This window comes from Stegostoma tigrinum, chromosome 27 (genome assembly GCF_030684315.1).
Source record: "Stegostoma tigrinum isolate sSteTig4 chromosome 27, sSteTig4.hap1, whole genome shotgun sequence".
NCBI classification, from domain to species: Eukaryota; Metazoa; Chordata; class Chondrichthyes; order Orectolobiformes; family Stegostomatidae; genus Stegostoma; species Stegostoma tigrinum.
The window spans coordinates 35,461,222-35,486,542 of record NC_081380.1 but is presented as its reverse complement, the minus strand read 5'-3'; the positions used below and the strand labels follow the sequence as shown (position 1 = coordinate 35,486,542).

Here is a 25,321-nt window from a genome sequence, read left to right as displayed (position 1 = left end):
TGGCTGGGGGCCTAAGTCTGATGTTGCTGAAATGCGTGTGGCAAGTTTAACATGCAGAAACTAAGGCAAAAACAGATGTTTTGTTAACGTAGACTGTCTATTTCAGCCACTTTTCAATCAGAGAACAGCAGCCAGGAGAGAGGCATGCTTGTTACCAAGTTAGGTATCAACTAATGCTGGGGAAAGAGATAGTAGGAACTGCAGATGCTGGAGAATCTGAGATAAATCTGGCAAAGCAAAGTAAAAGATTATCAGGGTGGCCTTTACAACAGGAAATCAGTCTGGAAATTATTAGACTGAGGGAGAGAATTGTTAGTCAGTGAAATGAGACGAAACAAACTCATTAGAAACTAGGATAACACTGAGTTAAGCTGGATTAACATAGTAGGCCAAGCAGCATCAGAGGAGCAGGAAAGCTTGATGCTTTGGGTCAGGACTCTTCTTCAGAAATTTATCTCAGATTCTCCAGCAGCATCAGCAGTTCCTGCTATCTCGTTAGAATCTATGATTGACTTTAAACTCATCCTGAAAAGACTGTGAATCAGTGGAAAATGTGCTCTGAAGTACATTATATTGTGGGCTCATCAGAAGGCATTTCTGTAATTTAGGGTGTTAGTTGCTTAATAACCAGTGTTCTCTTTAAGTTGTTACAGTAAAAGTCTTAACTTGAAATCTTGCGCAGTTTCTTTAAATTTATCACTGGGAATTCAAATATCCTGTTGCAAGTTATTGTTCTCTACAAGCATTGTAAGAGCTAGTATAGGATTTAGAATGTGCGAACCATTTTAATGATTTGAAATGTCACTTGAACTTCCACGTCCTTAACTCTGTCTACAATGGGAGTGAGCAATTTGGCCATTTCATTGCCATTTGTGAGTTCAGTTTATATGAAATTTCTTGGGTTTGCAAATTGCATAACCTAATTAAATGTGCTTTCTGCATTTTCTTATCGTGAAAATTCAGCATCCCTTTATTTTCAGCACTTTCAATTTTTTATTCTTCTAGCCCAGTATTTGCTAATGTTGGAAGTGTAGTGCCCATTGTAGCTTTTCCAACGGAAGCAGTGTTCAGGTTGGAGCAATAGCTACCTAATGACATTCATTCTAACATTAAATCATTGAAACTTAACTCATCGTCAGTAATAGAGATGGCCTGTACTGATACATTTCATTATTGTAACTGCTGTGCCAACTTTTGGCTGTTTTATAATGCAAGATATTTTGTAGGGTCCAACACTGCCAATAGATTTATGATAAGGTCATGATGGGAACATTGTAGACAATAATGGGCCATCTATTGTTAGGCCCTAGCAATTTATTTTATATAGTCATTGTACCTTTCAGTCTCCAAGGAAATTGCATTATCAAAGGGATAATTTTGCAAGATAAGCTACTGTTAGTGAGCTGAAGATGATAAAATTAAAAATCTGTCTGACTCTTGACTTTATGACGATAACATGAATATCTTTTAATATTTTAGATAGCAGCATTTTAAAACTGTCGTTTTCCTTTATTAGGGGCAGAATGCAATTTTCAAGGATTATGGAATCAGTCAAGAAAGGGATGAAAGCCACAATCAGATCAGCCAATGAACTGATTGAATGTTGGAGCAGGTTACTGGGCTGAATGGCTTTTTCCTGCTCCTGTTTCTAATTGTAGTATGATTTTATACACAGAAGGGTTTTTTAAGGACCAGCTGCTATTTGATGCCCAGTATATAAAATGAAAGCAGACCTTTCTCATTTTTTTCATTCCTTTGCAGGCACTTTACAGAATTTTTACGGAGTCATCATTTTTGTAAATACCAAATTGAAGTGTTGACTAGTGGTGTTGTTTACCTGGCTGATATTCTTTTCAATGAGTCAGCACTCTTCTATTTCTCAGAGGTAAGATGCAGCTCAAATGTGCAAAGTTTTTAACATGTTGGTAAGTACCCCGGCTGGTCATGCGAGCCTACAGAATTTGTTTGTGGCAAATTGAACTATCATTCTTTCGGGATTTGTAATGACCGTGCTTCAGTTATTTAGAATGCCACTGTTGGAGTTTGGATCTGGGTGGGATGCTCCTGAGAGGATTGGTGTGGACTCAATAGGTCGAATGGCCTGCTTCCACACTATAGAAATTATATGGTTCTATGGTAAGCAGACTTTTGTATTGAAAACTTGAAATTGCTTTAGATTGACATGAACACTTGTAAAACTTAGCCTGTTGTCTGTCCTTAAAAGTGATTCTATAACAATTTAGAGCCAGGAGAATAATAAAACAAAATATGCCAATCCACATACAGAGGCATAGCCCAACAGTAACTTTGGCAAAGGAGGCAGGTTTTAAGAATGCCTTAAGGAAGAAAAGCGAGGTGGAAGGACTGAAGTGTGTAGGAAGTGAATTACAGAGCTTCTGACCTGAGCAACTGAAGGCACCGTGACCAGTGATTAAAATCAAGATACCAGCACAGATATGAGGGTTGTGGGCCTGGACAAGATTACAGGGATCGCCAGGAGTGAGACAAGGGTGGGATGGAGATTTGAACATAAAAATTAAAAACTTTATAACTTTATACAAGATCAGGAGCTCATTTAGATCAGCAAGCACAAAGGTGACAAGGGAAGGGGGTGTGGTTGCAGGGCCTGGTGTGAGTAAGGACCAAGGAGGAAACCAAGTGGAGGCTTGGGGACCGCTTTGCAGAACAACTACGCTCGGTTCGCAGTAAACAACTGCACCTCCCAGTCGCGAACCAGTTCAACTCCCCCTCGCATTCCTCAGACGACATGTCCATCCTGGGTCTCCTGCAGTGCCACAATGATGCCACCTGAAAGTTGCAGGAACAGCAACTCATATTCCACTTGGGAACCGTGCAGCCCAATAGTATCAATGTGGACTTCACAAGCTTCAAAATCTGCACCACCGCCCCCCCCCCCCCCCCCCCCCCCCCCACCCACTGCATCTCAAAACCAGCCCAACTCATCCCCGCTTCCCTAACCTGTTCTTCCTCTCACCTACCCCCTCCTCCCACCTCAAGCTGTACCTCCATTTCCTACCTACTAACCTCATCCTGCCCCCTTGACCTGTCCCACGACCCCGGACTGACCTATCCCCTCCCCACCTCCCCACCTATACTCACCTCTACAGGCTCCATTCCTGCCCTTTAACTTGTCTGTCTCCTCTCCACCTATCTTCTCTATCCATCTTTGATCCACCTCCCCCTCTCCCTATTTATTTCAGAACCCTCTCTCGTCCCCTTTTTCTGATGAAGGGTCTAGGCCCGAAACATCAACTTTTGTGCCCCTAAGATGCTGCTTGCCCTGTTGTGTTCATCCAGCTCCACACTTTGTTATCTTGTTTTGAATGGCCTGAGGTTTTCTGTGAATAGAATATGTGAAAATGATGCAGGGTGTATTGGCATAGTCAAATTTAAAGTTAGAAGAAACTTAAATAGATGGATGAGGTGAAGCACTGGTGAAGTCTGGTGCCATTACAGAGGTAAAAATAGGCAGCCTTAGTAACTGGAGACGTGCAAATTGAATGCAAAACCAAGGTTATGAATGGATTGGTTTAGTTTCAGTTGCTCGGGAGAGGATCTAGGAAATTCAGTCTTGAGCAAGGTTTCTAAATAATAGCTTCAGATTTTCCATTTCGAAGAAAATTTCCTTGCTAGACATTGGTTTAGAAAACTACGGTGATTCAATCCTTCATTGGTATGGGACTGAACTGCTTGATGCTTTTGCATAATGCAAATTCTTCTTAAGTGTTCAGATTTATTTGAGAAAGTGTACAATCTATTTGCCACCATTCTTTCTCATTCATTTTGACTTCCATAAAATTTTATTTCGAACTGTTTTTATAATTCTGCCTTTTTTAGAGTTTTTTAAAAGTACATTCTTTATTGTGCATCTTCCATATTGTGGAAGTAGTGGCTACCTAAATGTGGATTTTATTTGTTCCCAGGTGTAGGAATGCCAAGTCTGAGCATATTTCTGGGAATTTCAATTGTTCAACCTGCCCCAACTACTGTGCTTGGTCAGATAACATTTACCTTCCTTTGCCTCAACCATTTGCACTTCTAAAATGACTAATCAACAAAAGCGATCAAAGAAAATGAAAAAAAGTACATACATTTTTGCCACATACTTTTCTCCTGATTTGTCTGCAGCAGTGTCCTGGAAATTAATCTCAATTTCTGGAGGTTCCAGGCCAATACGAAGGGTCAGCAGCCGCCTTCTGGTGTTATCTTGGTGTGATGTAGGTCACAACTTAACATTTGAGTCGACTTCAACAATTTACGTAATGAATAATTTTCTTAAATCAATAATTCATGAATTGTTGTAGATCCTTAGTTGTTAAAAACATGAGATTCATGCTCCTATTAAGATTGTTGAATGTTTGTTTATTGATCGTAAGGGGCCATAAAGAAAATGGCTTTGGTATTTCATAACCAGATTGTTTGTAAACAATCACAATTTCAAAGAGAGCATTGAAACTCTTGATTGGCCTCTCATTTCCAGACTGAAAACCCATATAAAGTTGTGGAATTCTTTTAGTAACAGCTTGAAAGAGGACAAGCAAGCAGCTTGGCTACAGACTTGATCAGTCCTGCGGCAGTTTCAAATGGTGTTCTCAATTGTCTGCCTCCTCAAAACGAAAGAACAAACTAACTTTTGACTGTTATGAAAGGAAATTGTGCAGATGCTGATAGGAAGGGTCATGGGCTTTGGGTGATGGTGGAGGGAGTGGATTGTTAGTTAAATTGATTTAGGTTGGATATTAGGAGTAGCTGAACATCGGGTCTGAGGAAGTGTTACTGTTTGAAGAATGGGGACAAGATCTGAGATGTGACAGTTGTGAATTCACACCGCTAAGTGTTCCAAGAGGAGTTTGTCAATGCCTTTTTTTTAAAGGAAGACAGGATATAACTCTATTCATCATGATTACTCTTGAAATGTATCATGATAGTGAATTTATTTGGACCAAATGTAGTGATATCTCGGGGATAATGGGAACTGCAGATACTGGAGAATTCCAAGATAATAAAATGTGGGGCTGGATGAACACAGCAGGCCAAGCAGCATCTCAGGAGCACAAAAGCTGACGTTTCGGGCCTAGCCCGAAACGTCAGCTTTTGTGCTCCTGAGATGCTGCTTGGCCTGCTGTGTTCATCCAGCCTCACATTTTATTATCTTGTAGTGATATCTCGATTGGTTTCATAATTTTGAACAAAGTACTACCTGAATGGTGTACTTCCAACAGAGTTTTGTGTCACTTTCTCTACCGTACAATGTCAAATTTATAGACAAGTCCAATAGGATTTGCTGCATACATTAAATTGGTACATTTAAACAGTAATTTGTGTGTACTTCCTGTGGCATGTGGAGGGTAGGCTGCTGTAGTTTTACAATTTTCTGTTGATTTCCCCCAACAATCTCATATCTACCATGACTGTTTCTAGTCAAGGAGGTCAAGCTGAACCAGTCAACATTGCCCTTACTCTGTGTGAAGCCTTGAAAATAAGTTGAACCTTTTTTGTGCCAGTTTGTTTGTGTTGTCTTAGCATTCTCACAAGTTCAAAGACTGTAGGTACAAGCAAAATATTAGAGGGGAAGTTGTTTCCCGTCATGGATGAGTCTAGGATCAGCAGGAATAATCCTCTGAATTGGGGCCACCCATTTAAGACAGACATGAGGATGATTTATTTCGGTCAGAGGGTAGTGGATCTGTGGAATTCATTTACTGCAGGAGACTGGAGAGGCTGGATCATTAAGTATATTTAAAGTTGAAAGATTTTTAATCAGTAAGGGAATCAGTTTATGGGGGAAAAGGTGGGAAAGTGGAGTTGAGGCTTATCAGATAAACCATGATCTCATTGAATCAGAGCAGACTTGATGGGTCAAATGGCCTATTTTGGCTACCACATCTTATGGTTTTTGGACTCTGTGCAGGAGGTGAGATCACATCTAGGAAAATACTGTTGTAGTAACCAAGCAGTGCTGCATTGTTGAAGTAACCACCTATGGAAAGGATAATAAAAGATCCCGTAGTGCAATTTAAAATGAAGACGGTTTCAACATTTTCCTACTAACTTCACATCTTCAGTCAACACCAATGAAAGCACATTATGGTTATTCATTTGCTATTGTGGTTTTGACAGAAGTGGTTGCTTTCCTTCACTCAGTAAGACTAACACATACTATCATTTGGTTGTGAGGTTGGTTTAACTCTTTATCCTTCCTTTCTTTCTAGTACATGGAGAAAGAAGAAGCTGTAAATATACTGCAGTTTTGGTTGGCTGCAGACAACTTCCAAGCTCAACTGGCTGCTAAAAGTGGGCAATATGATGGTCAAGAAGCACAGAATGATGCCATGATCTTATATGATAAGTAAGTGTGAAAGAACAAATAACCATATTTAGTGTGGAAACCATGACAGGTTGAGAATTGTATTTTATAGTTCAGCTTTGTAGAAGAAGCCTAAAGTAAAACAAAACATCAAAGATAATGTTAAGAGAGGATGAGGTATGCGGGAAATGTGACGTCTAATTTAGTTGAAGCGGGGGCACTGAGTTAATGCCGTTAGATTATACTGTCAGGAAAAAAAAGTCACCGAATAGCAGTTTCAAAATCTCCCCTTCCCCCACTGCATCCCTAAACCAGCCCAGTTCATCCCCTCCCCCCACTGCACCACACAACCAGCCCAGCTCTTCCCCCCCACCCACTGCATCCCAAAACCAGTCCAACCTGTCTCTGCCTCCCTAACCTGTTCTTCCTCTCACCCATCCCTTCCTCCCACCCCAAGCCGCACCCCCAGCTACCTACTAACCTCATCCCACCTCCTTGACCTGTCCGTCTTCCCTGGACTGACCTATCCCCTCCCTACCTCCCCACCTACACCCTCTCCACCTATCTTCTTTACTCTCCATCTTCGGTCCGCCTCCCCCTCTCTCCCTATTTATTCCAGTTCCCTCCCCCCATCCCCCTCTCTGATGAAGGGTCTAGGCCCGAAACGTCAGCTTTTGTGCTCCTGAGATGCTGCTTGGCCTGCTGTGTTCATCCAGCCTCACATTTTATTATCTTGGAATCTCCAGCATCTGCAGTTCCCATTATCTCTGAGCATAATCTAATTTACAGGTTTGTATATCCCTTTTTGTCTTCAAGCTTCATTTCAATACATGGTGAGTGTGTAGGACACCAGTTTTCTTCTTCCCCTCCTGCTCTTGAGTGAACCATGTAATTGGTAGCTAAACTTGCCATTTTACAGTCAATGCAACCTCACCAGAATGATTGCTTCATGGTACCCTGATCCTGTAGTCTTTTTGTAACATTTATGTTTTTGTATTTTACATGGGCCAGCTTATCAATTTACATCATGTAGAATTGCAAGACAAACCTGTAATACCACTTATTTAATTGGTGTGTTTTTGTTTACAGGTACTTTTCTTTGCAAGCTACACACCCATTAGGATTTGATGATACAGTCCGCTTAGAAATAGAATCAAATATCTGCAGAGAAGGAGGACCACTCCCTGACTGTTTCACCACTCCATTAAGGCAAGCGTGGACAACAATGGAAAAAGTGAGATTGGACAGTCCTTAACTGTTTACTTATGTAAACCATGTTTTAAATTGAATGATAATCTGGTTTATTCCTGTTATTTAATGTGCACAGTGGACTTAGTTTGGAAAACTTCTGGAAATATTTTCTGAGGAAGACTGCAGACATAAACTTTGTGCTTGTTGCATACTTCTGTTTTCTTTATTCAATGTCTAATTTTGCTTTTATAGTATAAATGGAGCTTCTGAATTGGGTTGATAATGAGTTTTTGCACATTGGCTACTGTAGTGTAGTGGTTATGTTGCTGCACTACGGCAGCTGAGGATTATGAGTCTGGCAAACAAGGTTGTTTCTACTAGAGGTGACTGTAAACCTTCCGGACACTTACGAAAAGCATCTGATTCACCAGTGACTTCTGGCCAAAAAAAAACGTCTTTGTCCTTGTAAGTCTGGCCTGGACTGACGCCAGACTCGGCAGTGTGGTTGTCTGTGAAATGCCCTGTCAAGCTATTCCGTTGTTACGTAGGTAATTTGCTGCCATCTTCTCAAGGACAATTAGTGATGGACAATCAACAATGTATGAATCAACAATGTATGAATGTGTTATTAAAGAAGGTATAATTGACTTATGAGCTATTAAGTGCATTAGACTTTGTCTTCAGTTTGGTACCTGAAAATTCATAAGTACAACGCAAATGAATTATGACGAGAGAAATTTAGTGGTGGAACAGAATGGGGTGAAGCACAAATATGATTAGCCAATTTGGCTGACTTTTAGAACAAGGACAATCTGTAAATGTTGACTGCAGTGCTTGATGGTAAATACTGATTGTTTTCTTCATCTTCATTTATAAATAACCTGTTCTTTTCTGCCTTTCAGGTTTACTTACCTGGTTTCTTGACTAGTAACTTGTATTACAAGTACTTGAATGATCTCATCCATTCAGTACGGAATGATGAATTTACTGGAGCCTACACTCCCTTTCTTGGCCAAGGACCAAATAGCCCTCATGAACACGAGCCCAGCACAGGCTTATCTGATGGTTGTGCAGCACAGGTATGGAAGGCCTTTGTTTTCAGAATATTTTAACATACATCTGATTTTGTAGTTCATATTCTTAGCCTATATTTTAGAATGTACTGGAGTGTTAGATCCACCTTATTTTGTCACTTGCATACTTTTTTTTAAAAAAGGCCACCTTGTTATCATAGAATTGAAGGAAAACACGCTTTAATTCACATGGTTTTTCATGCCTTCAGAATATTGCAAAATAATTGGTCCCCATCAAATTTACTCTTGAAATTTACTGATGTTATGAAGTCAAGCTCAAGTACAGCAGCCAATTTGTATACAGCAGGTTGCACAAACAGCAAATAACACACAAGATTATTCAGTCTGTTTTTATGGAATTGATTGAAGGAAGAGCAGTGCTCCAGAATTCACTAAAAATGAATGTTAATAAGTCATATCCCCTTGAAGAGATAAAATAATAGCTCTGAGAATGGAACTGTAATTCTGAGACAATGTTTTGTCTGAGACAGATTTAACACCTGGATGACCTGTCAAAATTCTGGACTGTCTTATCCTATGATTCCTGGCAGAATTACATACTATTTACTGAACAGAAACAGGCAATTCACTATTAACAGGTCCATGCTGGGAATTTTGTTCCCTAAGAGCCAAATATGAATGGATGGGTGTGTAGCCAAAAGCATTAATTGCTGTTTTTTAACTGGATTTGGTCAAACAGGATTTATATTCTCCCATGCAACTTCAGGCATTTATTATCGATTGTAACGTTTAATTTCGGATGACAAAAGTTAGATGTAAACTGTGGGAATGGAAGAGTTAAATTTGAAGAGGACATCTATCATCTGGTGGAATGGGTAGATTTGTGACATGAATTTTAATGCAGAGAAGTTTGTGGTGATGCATATTAATGGAAGACCAAGAAGATCTAATATAAACTAAAAGCTACCATTCGAAAGGAAGTATAGGAACAGAGAGGCCTGAGGTATTTGTGCACAAATTATTGAAAAAGGTTGAGAAAATTTTTTAAAAAAGAACACAGGATTGTGGTCTTTATAAATACAAAAGCAAAGAAATGATGGTGAACCTTTCATGAAACGCTGGCTCAGCAACAGTAGAGTGGCACAGTGGCTCAGTTCTTGGCTTTGCTGCCTGACAGCACCAGGATTCTGGGTTCAATTCCACCCCCAGGTGACTGAATTTTATACATTCTCCCTCTGTGTGGGTTTCTTCCAGGAGCTCTGGTTTCTTTCCACAGTCCAAAGAGACTGTGGAGTGTTGTCTAATTCTGGTATGATGATATTAAGGAAGGTGGGAAGAAGAATGGAGAATGGTTCCAAGGATGAAGGACTTCAAATGCTTGGATTGGAATTGCTGTCTGTCATCTTAGAGAAGCAAAGGTTGAAAGTGGTCCTTCAAATGATGACCGTTCATACATATAGATGAAGACAAACTGTTCCCATTAGTGGAAGGGTTGAATACTGTTGGCCACTAAGTTACAGTGAATGACAATAGAAGCAGATGTTGCGGATGATATCTAAAATTTGGTGCCTGAAAAGCTTTTGAAGGAAAATTGCATTGTGGCTTTCAAAACAGAATTAAATAATTACCAGCAGGTATTGAAAGGGCTGCAGTCGAAGGGCAGTGGCATGGAACTAGTTAAATTGTTCTTGCAGAGTGCTGCCTCAAACTGTGTTTCTTTGATACTTCATGCGCACTCACCACTGCCCGCAGCTTGACCAGGATAAATATAAGCAGTATAACTTTGTTTTTGTATCAACATTGATATTAACCTCTTTTAAATAGCACGGCACCAGAAAGGCCACAGTAAAAATCCTGAAAAACTTTGATGAAGCAATAGTCGTTGATGCTGCAAGTCTAGAACCAGAATCTTTGTATCACAGGACTTTTGCAGGGTGAGTTACACCAATTTTGGAAATACTTCAGTTGGGAAGCTCATGTTCTCTGTTAGTTTTGTCACTGAATACTTGCTAAATTCACATCAGCGTGCAAATGAAAAAATTGTTAGCTGCACTATTAGGTACATTAAGCTGCTTCATTCAGAGGAAGTTATATTTCCCTAATTGTCTTGTTTTTGTTTTCTGTACCTCCCAGGAAATTGCAAGTTACTTGGTGGATTGGGGGAATATATGTATTGCTATGCTCAAGGCGTCACATTAATGTGGAATAGGCTGAATGAGCCAGCTGGTCTTTTCTTGTCTGCAAAACAGCTGTTTTGTAATACATGTCCAGAGAGGATTTGAGACAAAAAGCACAAACTTCCAGATCATTTTTAAAAAAAACTAAAACATTTACATTATGATACCAAGACTAACTGAAATTGTGCTTTTTAAAAATATGTAGCACTTAATTTGACAAAAATGCCAATTGCTTTCACTCTTTTAGTGCGGAATGTCGTAAACTGCAAAACCATTCCACTCTAATCATTTACAGTTGCTTGTGATTCAACTCGAAAGTTCTCCTTTAAAAGTTCTTGTTACTGGGCGTTGTAAACGGTAATATCCTTAGGCTCATTCAGACATAACTGAGTTCTGTATTATTAAACATTTAACAAAAGCTTGGAACCCGCTACAGTTAGAGGCACTTATTAAAAAAAAAGAGCAATTTCATCTATTTTATCTATTCCTCTTATAGCTCAGTACATTTATTAACTTAGATTACATTTAGCGTTCCCTACCAGCCATACCATAGATCATGTTTCTTAAGTCTATTCAATTTGGTTTGCACTTAGACTAACTTGTTACCTTACAGGGACATCCATTTCTAATAGAGAGGTGTGTCAGTCCAGACTATGGCACATAACACACAATGTGAGGGAGCACTAAATTGTTTTAATTTTGTCAATTGTGTCAAAATTATTCTTGATTTATTTGTTAGGAAAATGACATTTGGGAAGATAAATGAACTTGGCCAGTTTATAAGAGAGTCTGAACCGGAGCCTGATGTAAAAAAGTCAAAAGGTAAGTGTTCACCCACATTGTTTATATTTGAGAGATGTTCGAGCTGTTTTTCAGTCATTGACTCGGTGTCCGTTTTTGTCTGAATTACACTCCAGTGACATGCCTTGGGACGTATCACTACATTAAAGGCACCATATAAATGTAAGTTCTTATGGAATTCTTCAGATCTGATATAAGGAAACCTTGTGAATATTTTACAGTCTAGCAACATGGTTTGTGTAGTACTTCACAAACACTGGCTGACAAATAACTTGTTCAATATATTATGCAAGGTGACTTCAGAAGGGAAGGAATGGAGACATGGAAACAAAAAAAATGTAGAAAGTGAATGTTGTTAACGAGTACTGGCCCTGAACCAGCCACGATTTGCTTTTTGCTCACTTCTTGTCCTCCTCCTCCCTCCTCCTCCCTCCTCCTCCCTCCTCCTCCCTCCTCCTCCCTCCTCCTCCCTCCTCCTCCCTCCTCCTCCCTCCTCCTCCCTCCTCCTCCCTCCTCCTCCCTCCTCCTCCCTCCTCCTCCCTCCTCCTCCCTCCTCCTCCTCCTCCCATGAATTGTTACTTACCCCTGACAGAACTGGTGGAGATTAAAGGCTCACCCAGTGGATCATTCCAATTAACAATCTGTAATCGTCACTGACATCAGCAACTGTGCTAAATGGAGCATAAAAAACAACAGCATTACTATATTAAACTCTCGACCATCGTCTTACCACCTTATAAACAGGCTTGTTATCTTCCTGGAAGCTATAACCAGGAGGGATTCTACACACTCCTAGTCAAAATTACTTTTTTTAAAACCTATTTTTATATTATATCAAACAGGTTCCATGTTTTCACAGGCCATGAAAAAATGGGTACAAGGGAGCACAGATGAGGTAAATATTTTATTTTGACTGAAAGTTTTTAAAATTAGGTCATCCTTTACTCTGAAACATCAGTAATTTATAACTTGCAAAGCAATTCTCGGTTTGGTTGGAATGTTTAAGGTGATGTTGGTAAAGTGTCACAAGAATGTCACCTTCTACAGTGTTGGTAGACTCTTCCACATCCCTTGCATCATCGTACACTGTTCCAGTAGAAGTCAACAGTTCATCCTCGCATCAGAAAATGTGACAAGCACAATAATTTTCATTGACAGTAACGTAATTATAACATGTCTAAAAAGAAACAAGCTTTTAGTCTTGCATTTAACAGGACTGGGATGTAGGAAACAAAACTTTAGAAGAGAACACCAATTCACACATGAGAATAGGGCGCTGATTGGTTGGATCATGGTTGACATGCAGATGTGGCAGGATCTGTGAACTGTTGATTTTAGTAAGCTGATTAATTTCAAACCAGGCAGGTTGACTCCGGTTAGCTAAATATCTCAATACTACTCTCCACTAATGGGCTACTGCTATCACACCAAAAATTTTCTGACTACGAGACAAATGTGTAATGTAGTATGTAGGTCTCACTGTCAAATACATGTGCCTTTAACTGTCCAAAATGGGCAGCGTGCTCACAACCATTCTCTCAAAACTCTGAACATAATGTCTGGCACTAGATGTGATTCTACTGTTGAACAGCATTTACTAAATAATTCTAATTGTGCTAAGAATTACAATGGAAACAATTTAAGATAATCATTTCGGCTTTGTGTGTGACAGAAGTGGTACATGGTTACACACAATACTCTGCTCCAAATAGGCAGGAGTTTGAGCAAACGTACCTTTCTCATTGATGGAGTGTATCAGACTTCCAGTCGATGTTTTATTCCCTATGTCAGAGTCCAGCTGCAGGTCTATGCCAACCACGGTCCAACCAGTCAAACCCTCTCCTCAAGCTGTATACATTGGCGTTCCTTTTCAATGTTCAGTTTCTTGCCTTCCAGTCTTGATGGACTTTGTGTTTCCTTTTAGCAATGTTTAAGTTCAATGCTCCCAAACAATTATGGATGTAGTCTTACTGCTACACTGACATGAACATGACCTTTGCACTTTCCTCTGATTACCTTGTCCATTAAAAATATAAAAAGTCTCCTAATTCTGAGAGTTCAAAATTGGAAATCAAAAATAATTTGTATTACATAGAACATAGAGAAGTACAGTACAGGCCCTTCGGCCCACAATGTTGTGCAGTGGAATAATCCTAATCCAAAAATGAAATAACCTAACCTACATTCCCCTCAATTCACTGCAATGAACAGACACCTTGTTTGGCCACGCAGTGCTGCAGGAAAGAGCTCATCTACTTTAACAGCACAGTCAGAAAAGCCAACCCATTCATCTGCCAGATATGGCCAGAAAACTAGTGTGACTATATAGACGAAATGATCTTTCCCACTCCTGCAACTTCTAATGTTTTTGAAGAGGTCACTAGGGATCAGTACACGTTGATTTTGTTATTCATTTATACCACATATGTTGCATGAATTTAATTAATTCCAGTCTCTAGCTACAGAAAATTCAGATTGTTTTCAAACATGATTGGTATTTCCTGTATTTTTATGATCCATATCAGAATTAACTAGTACCACATTTATTTATAGCCGTGATTAACACACAACAGCCTATGGGCATTGGTCTCCATTTAACGTTCACATTTAATATCAGCCTATTGTCATTTCCACCTTTTCATAAAATCCTCATCTCCATTCTGTGTTTTGAACTTGCATCCAACCCGTCAATATTTCTCTTTCGGCGTAACCTTCTATCCTTATCCCTGAGGTGCTTTGTAACATTATGTATGAATCTGCCACTTGTGTTAATTTTGTGTTGGATTCTGATTCTCTTTTTGTAAATTATGCCTCTGTCTTTTATTTTTCTCCTCTTCTCAATAGTGAACTAGTCAAAAATATTTTCTGTAAATACCCAAATTTGATTTGATCATATTTGATTGTAACTGTTGAATATTATGGTAGAATTGAATTAATCAACATTTAACCCTTCTCCACAACCACTCAATTAAACTTGGGAAGGTAACTGTACCCTGCACAATGGGTGCGCATACGGAGGGTATCAGGCCGGTGGGTGATGCTTCTGTAGAAATCTTAGTGGGTAACTTTCTTTAGATAGAATGAATGTTGTTTCCTCAGTGATGAAAAGTGGGAATTAGCACTTGTAGTATTTCCCAAAGCCATTTGCATTCAATGAATTGCGTTGTGCAGATGCTGTTTATTATTGGGTAAACACAATGGCCATAATGTGCACAGTAAAATCCACAAGCAACAATTAGGTGAATGATTATGAAATCTGTTTTTATGATGTTGGCTGAGGGCAGCCCTTCCACATCAGATATTGCTGAGGGATCTTTATCTAAATCACTTGAACTGGTATTGTATTGAAGTTTAAATTTAGTGTGTGTCTGGAGCCCCTAAACTTCTGACTCGGTTGAGTGCTACCAGCTAAACCATAGGTGCCAGTTAATAAGAAGTTTGCACATTTTCAGGGTTCAATTTATCTTTCCCTTAAGAATTTTGAATACTTGGTCAATATTTATTTATCACCTTTCTGATCTCATATCTTGTTGGTCAGATTCTAATATTTAAAAGTATCACAGTTGTGTGCACAACTTGTATCATTGGCTTTCACCTCCTAGATATATGATCCATAATTTAGATTGTGTACCTCAAGTTCCAGTTAGATTCCGAAGCTGCTATATGTGCAATAGTAATGGCTAACCTCCCTTCCCTCCAACTTGAATGCTGTTGGAAAACTGCATCGAATTCCCCTCAATTGTGCGATGTTTCACATCGAGATGGGTGTGATGGCTATGTTACAGAATCCAGGAACTCCCTCCCGAGTAGTGTTGTAGATGTAGATGTATTTACACCAAATGGACTATAGCGGTTCAAGAAGATAGCTGACCAGTTCCTTCTCAAGGGGAACAAGGGAAGGGCAATAAACATTGGCCCAGCTGGAGAAGCCCATATCCAATGAATATATATATTTTTTAAAAATTCACAAAAGGGAGGGTAAAACGACAGTGATGAAACTAGAGAAACTCTGACATTTTACTTCACAGATGCTACCACAGAGCTTTTCCAGCAACTTTTGTTTTTGAAACTAAGGAATTAATTGGATAAAACTCTATTTTAATCCATTCACCAGTCATGTAACAGTATAAGATTGTGAAGTTGTTTCTGTTTTAGGCACAGGAAGAGATGGCATGGCGGATTGCCAAGATGATAGTCAATGACGTTGTACAACAAGCACAAAGTGAGCCACCTGTCGCAAAGTCCACAAAGGTAATGAATTAGTGCTGCTGAAACACTACATCTTTAACAATATTACTGTTAAGAACTGCTGAAATAACATGTTGTGTTGTTCACAGTGGACCAGAATGTAAAGAAAACATTTGTATGTCTCAGGTAAGTGCTAATTTTTCACATCCCAGGTATGAGTGTTGAAAATGGTAACCAATAATCAACATTCAATGGTTTGTGAATTTTAGGCAGTTGGTGCAACTAAAATTACAGAGGGGTCTTGATCAGATGGGGAAGTGGGCTGAGGATTGGTAAATGTAATTCAATACAGATGTGAGGTGCTGCACTTTGGAAAGTCAAACCAACATCAGACATATACAGTAAACTTATTTTCACGCAGAGAGTGGCACTTATATGGAGTGGGCTGTCAGAGGAAGTGGTTGAGGCAGGTACAATAGCAACATTTAAAAATCATTTGGATAGGTACATGGATAGGAAGGGTTTGGAGGGATATGGACCAAATGCGGGCAATTGGAATGAGCTGAGTGGGGACCATGGCCAGTTGGGGCCAAAGGGCCTGTTTCGATGCTGTATTACACTATGACTCTATAAAGCTACATTGGTAGACATTTTTTTAAACAAAACACTATATTCATCGTTGGCAGGAACCTTTTATTGTACCTTTTCTTTCTGTCTCTCTATCATCTATTTTCCTTTTTCCTGCCTTCATACACACTCTCAGCCTTGTGGGTACACGCACATTTAATAGTTTTACGCCATGTAGAAAAAGATTGTTTTATGTTTCCTGCCAAAATAAAATTTGTCACATTTTCTTCCATTATGTTCTAACTTCTTGCCCAAAAACTAGACTATATGTTTTAAAAATATTTTGCATAGTTCTGAACACTAACTTGCCTATCTAGTTTCATGTCGTCTCCAGTTAGACATGTTCCACACAATCCCTCCATCTTAATCATTGTAAGCTGATGTCCCAATTAAATGCTTGCGTGACTGCACTAATAACAGCTGACAAATTTTTAAAATGTCAGAAGTTCCACGATACCAGGTTATAATCCAACAGGTTTATTTGAAATCACAAGCTTTTGGAGCGCTACTCTGTTGTCAGGAGGAGCCACCTCACCTGATGAAGGAGCAGCACTCTGAAAGCTTGTGATTTCAAATAAACATTTTGGATTGTGATCTGGTGTCATGTGACTTCTGACCTTATCTGGCTCATGTCCTCACCAGCCCTCTGAAGAGCATCTGACCCAGACCCACCTCATTAATTTAAAAATGGCCCATTTATTCTTATTGTTTGTTCGTTTATCAATCATCTGCCCATACTAATACCTCAAAACCCAGGAGCCCTTATCCTTCCTGTGGCAGTTAATACCTTTTTAATAATCCAAATATGTTATTTCCACTGGTTTCCCTTTATCCATCTTGTTAGGTATATCCTTTTCAAAAAAAAGAGCTCTGATAAGTTTGTCACTGATCATTGCCCTTTTCTGAAACTGCTGACATTGTCTAATCATGATTTTCTAAGTACTTGTTAATTCTACTTACTAATGGATTCCAACATTTTTCCTACAACTGATGTGGTTCTGTTTTCTGTCTCCCCACCTTTCTGGCGTTGCAATGTTGTGTTGCTTTATTGCAATCCACTGGAATAATTGCAGATCCTAAGAAATTTTTAAAAATCACAACCAAGTGCATACACTATCTCTGCAGCCACATCTTTTAGAAATCTAGTTCTACGCCATTAGGTGCAGGAGACTTTTCGACTTATAGACCAATAACTTCTCCAGTACTCATTAAATTAGTATTTTTTGCTTGGCCCAAGTTTTCCAATCTGGGTCAATACTAGGATTTTAGATGAAAGTTACTCAGTTTTTTTTTTAATCTGCAATTTCTTTGTGCTGACTCCTATTAGTGGATTCTGCAGAATTTGCCCACCACAAGAATCTTCACAATGAAGGTGGCAAACATGTGCAAAAGCCATTTCCTCCTCTTATGACACTACCAGCTACATTCCCAAGGAAATTAACAGTTTAAATATCCAAAACCTTTTTGAGATGCCAAGGAGAGAAGTTAAGCAGGTAGGGTAGCAGGTGGGTGAATGAGTATAAGAGATACGGGCAGGGTAGTTGGTGGAGGATCAAAGAGGAGTCGGGGTGGAGAGTTGAGGTTCCCTGAGGGAGATTTTAGTTGGTGAGTTCCATATAAGTTATTCATGGTTTTAAACTGTCTGTCTCTTCCTGGGGATCTATCTGTGTAAATGAGATGGAATCTTGTAAAATCTCTGAATCTGAGTTGAAATACAACACCAAGTGCTATAAAAGGTTGGAGATTTTTCCAAAGGTCTACTAGTGTGGGTTAAGTGCTTACTGGAAGTTTTTAAACTTAACAGATAATTGCGTCAATCGGTGTTTCAGAACTTGCAACGGGTCCTGATATGTATCTTTTGGGAGTACATTTGCAAGATGTTTGAGTTTGAAGCCTTTGAATTCCTCCTATTAGATCATTGGCTTCCCACTCTTTGTCTCTTCTACCGTGTAAGATACAACATATTTGTTGAACATCTTTGACATATTCTTATTCCCCATTATAATTTCTTCTATCTCAACTTTCAAAGGTTCTACGTTTACTTTCACTATTGTTTTGCTATTTGTACAAGATCTCAATCTCTTATGTTTCCCTTTTTGTTTACTATTGTCTATTTCTTCCTCACTCATTTTTCAGTCACCCTTTACTGGTTTCTAAAAATCTCCCAAACTTCAAACTTAGAATCAGTGTGAAAGCATGCCATTTAGCTCAAGTCCTCGCCAGCCCTCTGAAGAGCATCTGACCCAGATGCACCCCCCCCCCCCCGCCCCAATCCTATCATTGTAACACCACATTTCCTGTGACTAATCCACCCAGCCTGCATAACTCTAGATACTATGGGCAATTTAGCCTGGCCAGTTGTCTAATTTGCATATCTTTAAACTGTGGGAGGTAACTGGAGCAGCTGACGGAAACCCATGCAGACACAAGAAGATCGTGCAAACTCCACACAGTCAGTCGCCCGAGCCTGGAATCAAACCTAGGACCCTGGCGCTGTAAAGCAGCAATGCTAACGACTGAGCACCACGCTGCCCCTTGGCAACTCCTCGGCAGCACTGCTTTTCCAACCTTCCTGCTTGCAGTGAGGAGGAGTGCAAGAAGGGCAGCATGGGAGGGTTGGGAAGGGAGACGGTGAATGGGAGGCAAGTGTTTGTTTTTTATAAAAAGACATAAGTGTGTTCCATAACTGTGCTAAGTGTAGACCAAAGCTATTTGGAGAACGTTCCCTAATCTGAAACTGCACTCGATTGAAGCCGCGATGTTGAAGCATGCATTAAACAGGGAAGGCCTATTCTGAAAATGGGTTGAGGGAGGGAATTAGGACTAAATACAATTTCCATTTTGTCTATATTGTGTAAGGAGATGTGCAGATTAAGAAAAGCATTTTGTAGCAGTTCAGTCAGCCAAATCAAGTTGCTGAAATGAATCTAAATGCATTTATTGCAAGAGAATTTTGTTTCTCACAAACTACTGATGGAACTATTGGTTAGCATTACATCGTAGAGAAATGAATTATTAATATGAAAGATCAATGATCTCACTGTCTCAAAGCAGGCTGAGATATTTGCTCCAAGTTTATGACTAGTTGAATATGTATAAAATATCTCAATGGAACATTTTACCCCACTCAATCTTTGGCAACATTTAATGGATTAATCAGTTTGTTCCTAGGAATTGACTGTCAATGTCAGACTGACGCTGTTGCTGTAGGAAATTGACTGACTTTCCTCTGCTTTATTAACAAAGTTTCTTCATCAGAGAAGTTGAAAATGTAATTTGTTGTTTTAAACTTGGTTTTAAATATCTATCCTTTTTTTTGTGTCCAGTCAGTCTATATTGGATGAACTCACAACCAACAATTTTGTACTTGTTAATTTTGCATGTGAGATACAAAGTACATCCGAACAATTCATCACTGATACTGCATTTTTTTCCTAAATGTATTTGGAAAGTAATATTACAACAGAATTGTATCATACAGTCTGTACTTCTGTTTTAAAAATGAAGAAGCAGACGAACAAAGGATGTATTGTCTGTTTAGAGCTTCATTTCATACATTGTGTGAAATAAGAGAAGCAGAAAACAATCGGAATAGATCCTGCCAGACAATTTTTAATCTTGTTTTCAGTGGCTGCTGATCATGGCAAATTGAGATTCTTCATGCAGCTGTGGTTTTAATACCATGCTTCAGCTATTAAATGCAACACCTGCTTTCACAACAGCTATGCAAACAAGAATAGCATGAGTTCAGCACCTGCAGTGGATCTCAAGGATTTCACATGACTTCTTAAACTGCAAAAGTGAATCTTGAGCAGTCATAAGAGTTCCCTAGGGTGCAGTGAACAGAAGCAGCCCAAAAATCTGGTGCAAGTGTAATTTTTTTTTCTGTTGTATAACGGTGCTGTTATCTACAGCAAGATTTAAGACAGATGTCAGAGGCAGGTTCTTTACTCAGAGTGGTAAGGGCGTGGAACGCCCTGTCTGCCAATGTAGTTAACTCAGACACATTTGTAGGGGTGTTTAAACAGTCCTTGGATAAGCAAATGGATGATGATGGGATAGTGTAGGGGGATGGGCTTAGATTAGTTCACAGGTCGGCGCAAAATCGAGGGCCAAAGGGCCTGTTCTGCGCTGTATTGTTCTATGTTCTGTAACTAACTCAAAACTGCTGAGATTGTGTGGTATATCTTGTGACTGAATCATTGGGCACAACAGAAGGACCACGAATAGACTCATAGTCATACAGCAGTACAGCACGGAAACAGACCCTTCGGTCCAACTCATCCATGCTGACCAAATATCCTAACTTAATCCAGTCTGATTTGCCAGCACTTGGCCCATATCCCTCTAAATCTTTCCTATTTTTGCAACTATCTAGATGCCTTTTAATTGTTGTAATTGTACCAGCCTCTCCTCTCTCTCTCTTCTTCCCCCCCACCCCCCCCCCCCCCCCCCCACCCACGCACTGCCCTCTGTGTGAAAGCATTGACCCTTGGGTTCCTTTTAAATCTTTTCCCTCTCACCTTAAACCTATCCCCTCTATCTTTGGACTCTCCTACCCTGGGAAAAAGACCTGGGTTATTCACCAATGCCCCTCATGATTTTATAAACCTCTACAAGATCACCCCTCAACCTCTGACACTCCAGGGTAAATAGCCCCAGCCTATTCAGCCTCTCCCTGAAGCTCAAACCCTCCAGTCCTGGCAACATCCTTGTAAATCTTTTCTGCAGCCTTTCAAGATTAACAATACCTTTCTGATAGCAGGGAGGCCAGAATTGAAAGCAGTTTTCTAAAAGTGGCCTCACCAATGTCCTGTGCAGCTGCAACATGACATCCCAGCTCCTATAATCTATGCACTGACTAATAAAGGCAAGTGTACCAAACACTGCCTTCACTAACCTGTCAACTGGGGCTTCACTTTCAAGGAACTACGACCCTGCAACCCAAGGTGTCTCTGTTCAGCAGCTCTCTCGAGGACCCTATCATTAAGTCATAAGCCCTGCCCTGATTTACCCTATCAAAATGCAACACCTTACAGATTAAACTCCAAATGCCATTCTTCGGTCTAACGGTCCATCTGATCGCACAAATATTACATGCTGGCAAGGCCTGGAGATACAAGAAGGGCTGAAAGTAGAGGAAGGGTTTTTGCAGTAATATTACTGTTCGGAGCAGCAGTTGGGTGAAACTCGGATGGTGGACAAAGAACAGGAGGGGGAAAAAAGCAGTAATGGCTTTAGAAAGTTGTAAGAATTTTTTTATTCTAGTTGTATGCTTTGAGAATATTTGAAGTGACTATTAAACAAGGGCATTGCAAGTTCAAAGGGCACTTTTTGGTTTTGTTGCAGTCACTTCAGTTGACTTCCTCGACTGTATGCAGGGTAATGGACTATGACCAATGGACTAAATGTAGTGTGTTATGAAAGTACATGCAGCATTGAATAGCTGTTCCTACATATTGTATATGATAGATTACAGTTGCAATGAAAATTATTAAATATCTTTGTTTTGTTTCCTGAAGGCAACGCATGCATTTTGTAAGCTACAAGTTGATTGTTTTCTTTGACCTAATTACAGCTATGACTAAAAGAAGAATTGGTTCCTGTACTCCCCTCATCAAACAGCTTCACTTCACGTCCAGCTGAAGCCATCTCCTTTCTGTTAACACAGTCATGAAATGACACCGTACACAGTCTGATACTACTCCGTTGTTTGTATGAAGAAAACTATGCATTCCAGGATCGCCAGCCTCTAGTTCCCCACACGTTTCAACAACTTTAATACCAGTCAGGGTACTACGAAGGGTTTTCTTATGAAGTTGCTGCAATGAGTTGCAAATCAAAGGATTACAAAGCGCTATTTTCTTTTCTGGGTTCTGGGTGTATAGTTTTGAGACAATTTGAAGTGACTATTATAATAGAGCTTTGCTGTGTTCTAAATGGCACTCCATTGGTTTGTTGCAGTCTGTTTTATTGTCAAGCCCTTAGATACCTTCAGGATTTTCGTTCAAAAAATCGGCAGAGTAGAAAAAGCAAACTCCGATTTTTGTATTGTAAAGATTTTTGAAATCCTCTCATGTTTCTAGCTGATATCTGATAAATGGAGATATTTACTCAGATGCTACCTAATTGTATTGAGATTGAGTATTATCACAGAAACAGGCAAACAAAGGCTGTGTGTAGGTTTTTGGTACTATGTACCATTTCTATGTTTTTGGATGCATAAGTATTCATGTACTTAATCTAAAATCATACCTATTTAATTGTGTTTGATTTAAAATACATATATTGTTGAGAACGGCTTGAAGTGTATTTTCTGATTTTTGAGTACATGGGAGGGAAGAAATCCTAACCATTGTGGTCGCTACACTTTCACTTGAATTGTTGATCGGTTGGTGAACCTCTTGTGTAGCATTCTCTCTGACTTGTAATAGTTTCTAGGAGTACAGTGAAATACCAGATCATCTTATTTGTATCAATAATTATAATAAGCCCATTGGCCATTGCTAATGTTTTTCATTTCTTTTATACCTTTTCAATTGTACTTGATTACTTTAAACAAGTCCACCTCCATGTCATGCTCACTCCGTTTACACATTTAGTCAGTCTCTTTGGTCCTCCCATAGTCTTAAATTAAATGATATTGTTGTAATCTGCCTTTGTCATCTTGAATAAGTTACAGTATAGGTCAGTAGCAGCAAAATTCCAATGGATTAATCAGTTCATAAACTCAATATCTCGTCAGATCTTGAACTGAGCTTCAAACCCCATGTTTCATTGTTCTAGACTTATTTTGACGACAGCACCATCCAGCTTTGCACTCGTTTCGCTTTTCTGTTGAAATTATCATTTGTGCAATTACTGTCAGATTTGACCCCTCAATATTTTCCTGCCAAACCTACTCGAGCTTGCACTTCCCTAGCTAAAGGAAGAAAATCAAGATTACCTCTCCAGTGCAAATATCAACAAATATCAGTGCCAGCACCTACAGTCTATTGTCAAACTCCTCCATCTTTCTAAAACTTTCCCTTGGTTTTAAAACTCCAGAAGTGCTGCTTTTACAATTCCTTCAGTTAATTTTACAGGGCGATAGAAATAGGAGCAGGAGCAGGAGTAGGCTTGCCATTCAATAAAATCATGGCTGATTTGATTTTGGCCTTAACTTTCTTGCCTGACCCACCCACCCACTCTTGACTCCCTTGACAATCTAAAATCTGGCTGACTCAACCTTGACTTGCAAGCTATGAACCAACCTCCACTGCTTGTTGAGAAAGAAAATCACTCATTAGCCCTCTGTGGTACCTTTAGCAGTGTAAACAACACACGCACTATATAGGTCATTGTATTTCATCACTGTGGAAAGATCTTGAAGTCTTTCCCATTAACCATAGCACCTGTTCTCGATAGAATCACTGACAAATGCATAAGTTTTACAGCCTTTTTAGTTCTGCTCATGTAAATTGGGTTTAACTTTGTAGAAGATTGATTAACAATTAATCAATACCAATTACATTCCATTAAGGCAAGTGTGGCCTTGAAAAAGGATCTTAGATACTTTTTGTAATCTGTTTAATTTATATATATGAATCAGGTCTAACTGAAATTTTTAAAAACTGACTACCAATCAAATATTGAATAAAATATTCAACCACTTTAAACCAAAAATTTAATGAGGCTGCAGCATTTTTGCTTTGCTGTTTCCTTTCTCCCATGCTGGAAGGGGGAGTGAAATGCAGAGGAAATTACTCATCTAAACTTAGAAATCAAAATCTCATTGACTCCCAACATTGTAAATCTTGGACTCTTGGTGCTTTTCGTAAGAACCTAATAAACAATTATGCATACGAAGCAGGAGTAATACTACAGAGTGAAGCAACTGTGGAAAAAGTCAGCATATGAAAGCAAAGACAGAGACGTACAGATCTAGAGAGTGGGAGGATCAGAAAGTTACAGAAGAGGCACACAACGCTTTTGTCTCCAGTGTTGTGGGAATTCAGTATTTGTTCTTGTTCCTTCACAAACCATTCTTTCTAGCTACATTAATGACCTTTTGTTCACCCCCCCAGCCAATGAACAGTTTCCAGTTGTTGCTAAAGTCCTATTGGAAACACGTTCTGAATGATCTTATACTAGTTTCGCTATTAAATGAGCACTACTCTACTCTTCTGTGTTGTATACATTCCAATAATGCTTTGAGTAAGTTCATCCTACCAATGATGTTGGCATATATATGTTGATCTCTGCTTGTCTGTGTATTTTCCCTGAAAGCCAAGATAACAGTCCCCAGAGTTTTCGGCAAGTTTCCTAATGCCCTCTGTGTCTCTGCAGAAACTGGATTGGCTACACTCCCTTTGGATTGTGGGAAATAAATAAATAAATAAATAGCCGTGTGCTCTGAAGAGGGATATCACTGTGGGAAACCTACTCATGGGGCATGTGTGTGCTCAGAAAAAAATGCATGGAAACATTTGAGAATTATGAAACAATGAACATCTGCTGATGGCAACATTCTTGATTTTAAAAAAAAATTGAAGTGAGACAAAATAATTGTCCATGTTTGGGATGCTGTGGTAGTAAGTTAACTTGATTTTGTCTCCAAAAGGGAATGAAGATTTTATCGCAAATAGAAGGTAAGAATCTGCCCATCTTTTATCACGCAAATGCATAATCTTCAAGGTAACAGAGTGCTGTGGGATCCATAAATAACACAAGAGTAGCCACAGCTGTTGTGGCTAAAAGATGAATCATTCGAGCCTGCTTTATAGATTAAAAAGCAGCATTGCAAAGTGATGCACCACTACAAGCAGACAACTTCATAATGTACTATATTTAATGTGGGAAAAACAATCCAAGCAGCTGAGATCAGAAATAAGCACATTGGTCTCCCTTCCTTTGATACCTCAAACAGAATTTTTAACAAAAGCAGCAATAAAAAATGATTGATGAATGTTGATACAAATTGCCTTAGTGTCATT

General features: G+C 39.3%; 1 protein-coding gene across 2 annotated transcripts in view; it reads left to right on the top strand.

Annotated features, from left to right (window-relative positions):
- Positions 1-24,541, top strand: part of akap10 (A kinase (PRKA) anchor protein 10) — an 81,955-nt gene extending 57,414 nt beyond the window's left edge. The window contains exons 7-16 of one of the 2 annotated variants that reach the window (XM_048557235.2): positions 1,762-1,885; positions 6,234-6,370; positions 7,418-7,562; positions 8,422-8,598; positions 10,378-10,487; positions 11,470-11,552; positions 12,374-12,426; positions 15,687-15,782; positions 15,869-15,905; positions 21,925-24,541. In XM_048557235.2, the coding sequence (XP_048413192.1) occupies positions 1,762-1,885; positions 6,234-6,370; positions 7,418-7,562; positions 8,422-8,598; positions 10,378-10,487; positions 11,470-11,552; positions 12,374-12,426; positions 15,687-15,782; positions 15,869-15,883 (940 nt within the window). In that variant the 3' untranslated portion in view covers positions 15,884-15,905; positions 21,925-24,541. The remainder of the gene's footprint in view (positions 1-1,761; positions 1,886-6,233; positions 6,371-7,417; positions 7,563-8,421; positions 8,599-10,377; positions 10,488-11,469; positions 11,553-12,373; positions 12,427-15,686; positions 15,783-15,868; positions 15,906-21,924) is intronic. The other variant, XM_048557236.2, reaches the window with a different exon arrangement.
- The last annotated feature ends 780 nt before the right edge of the window (positions 24,542-25,321 follow it).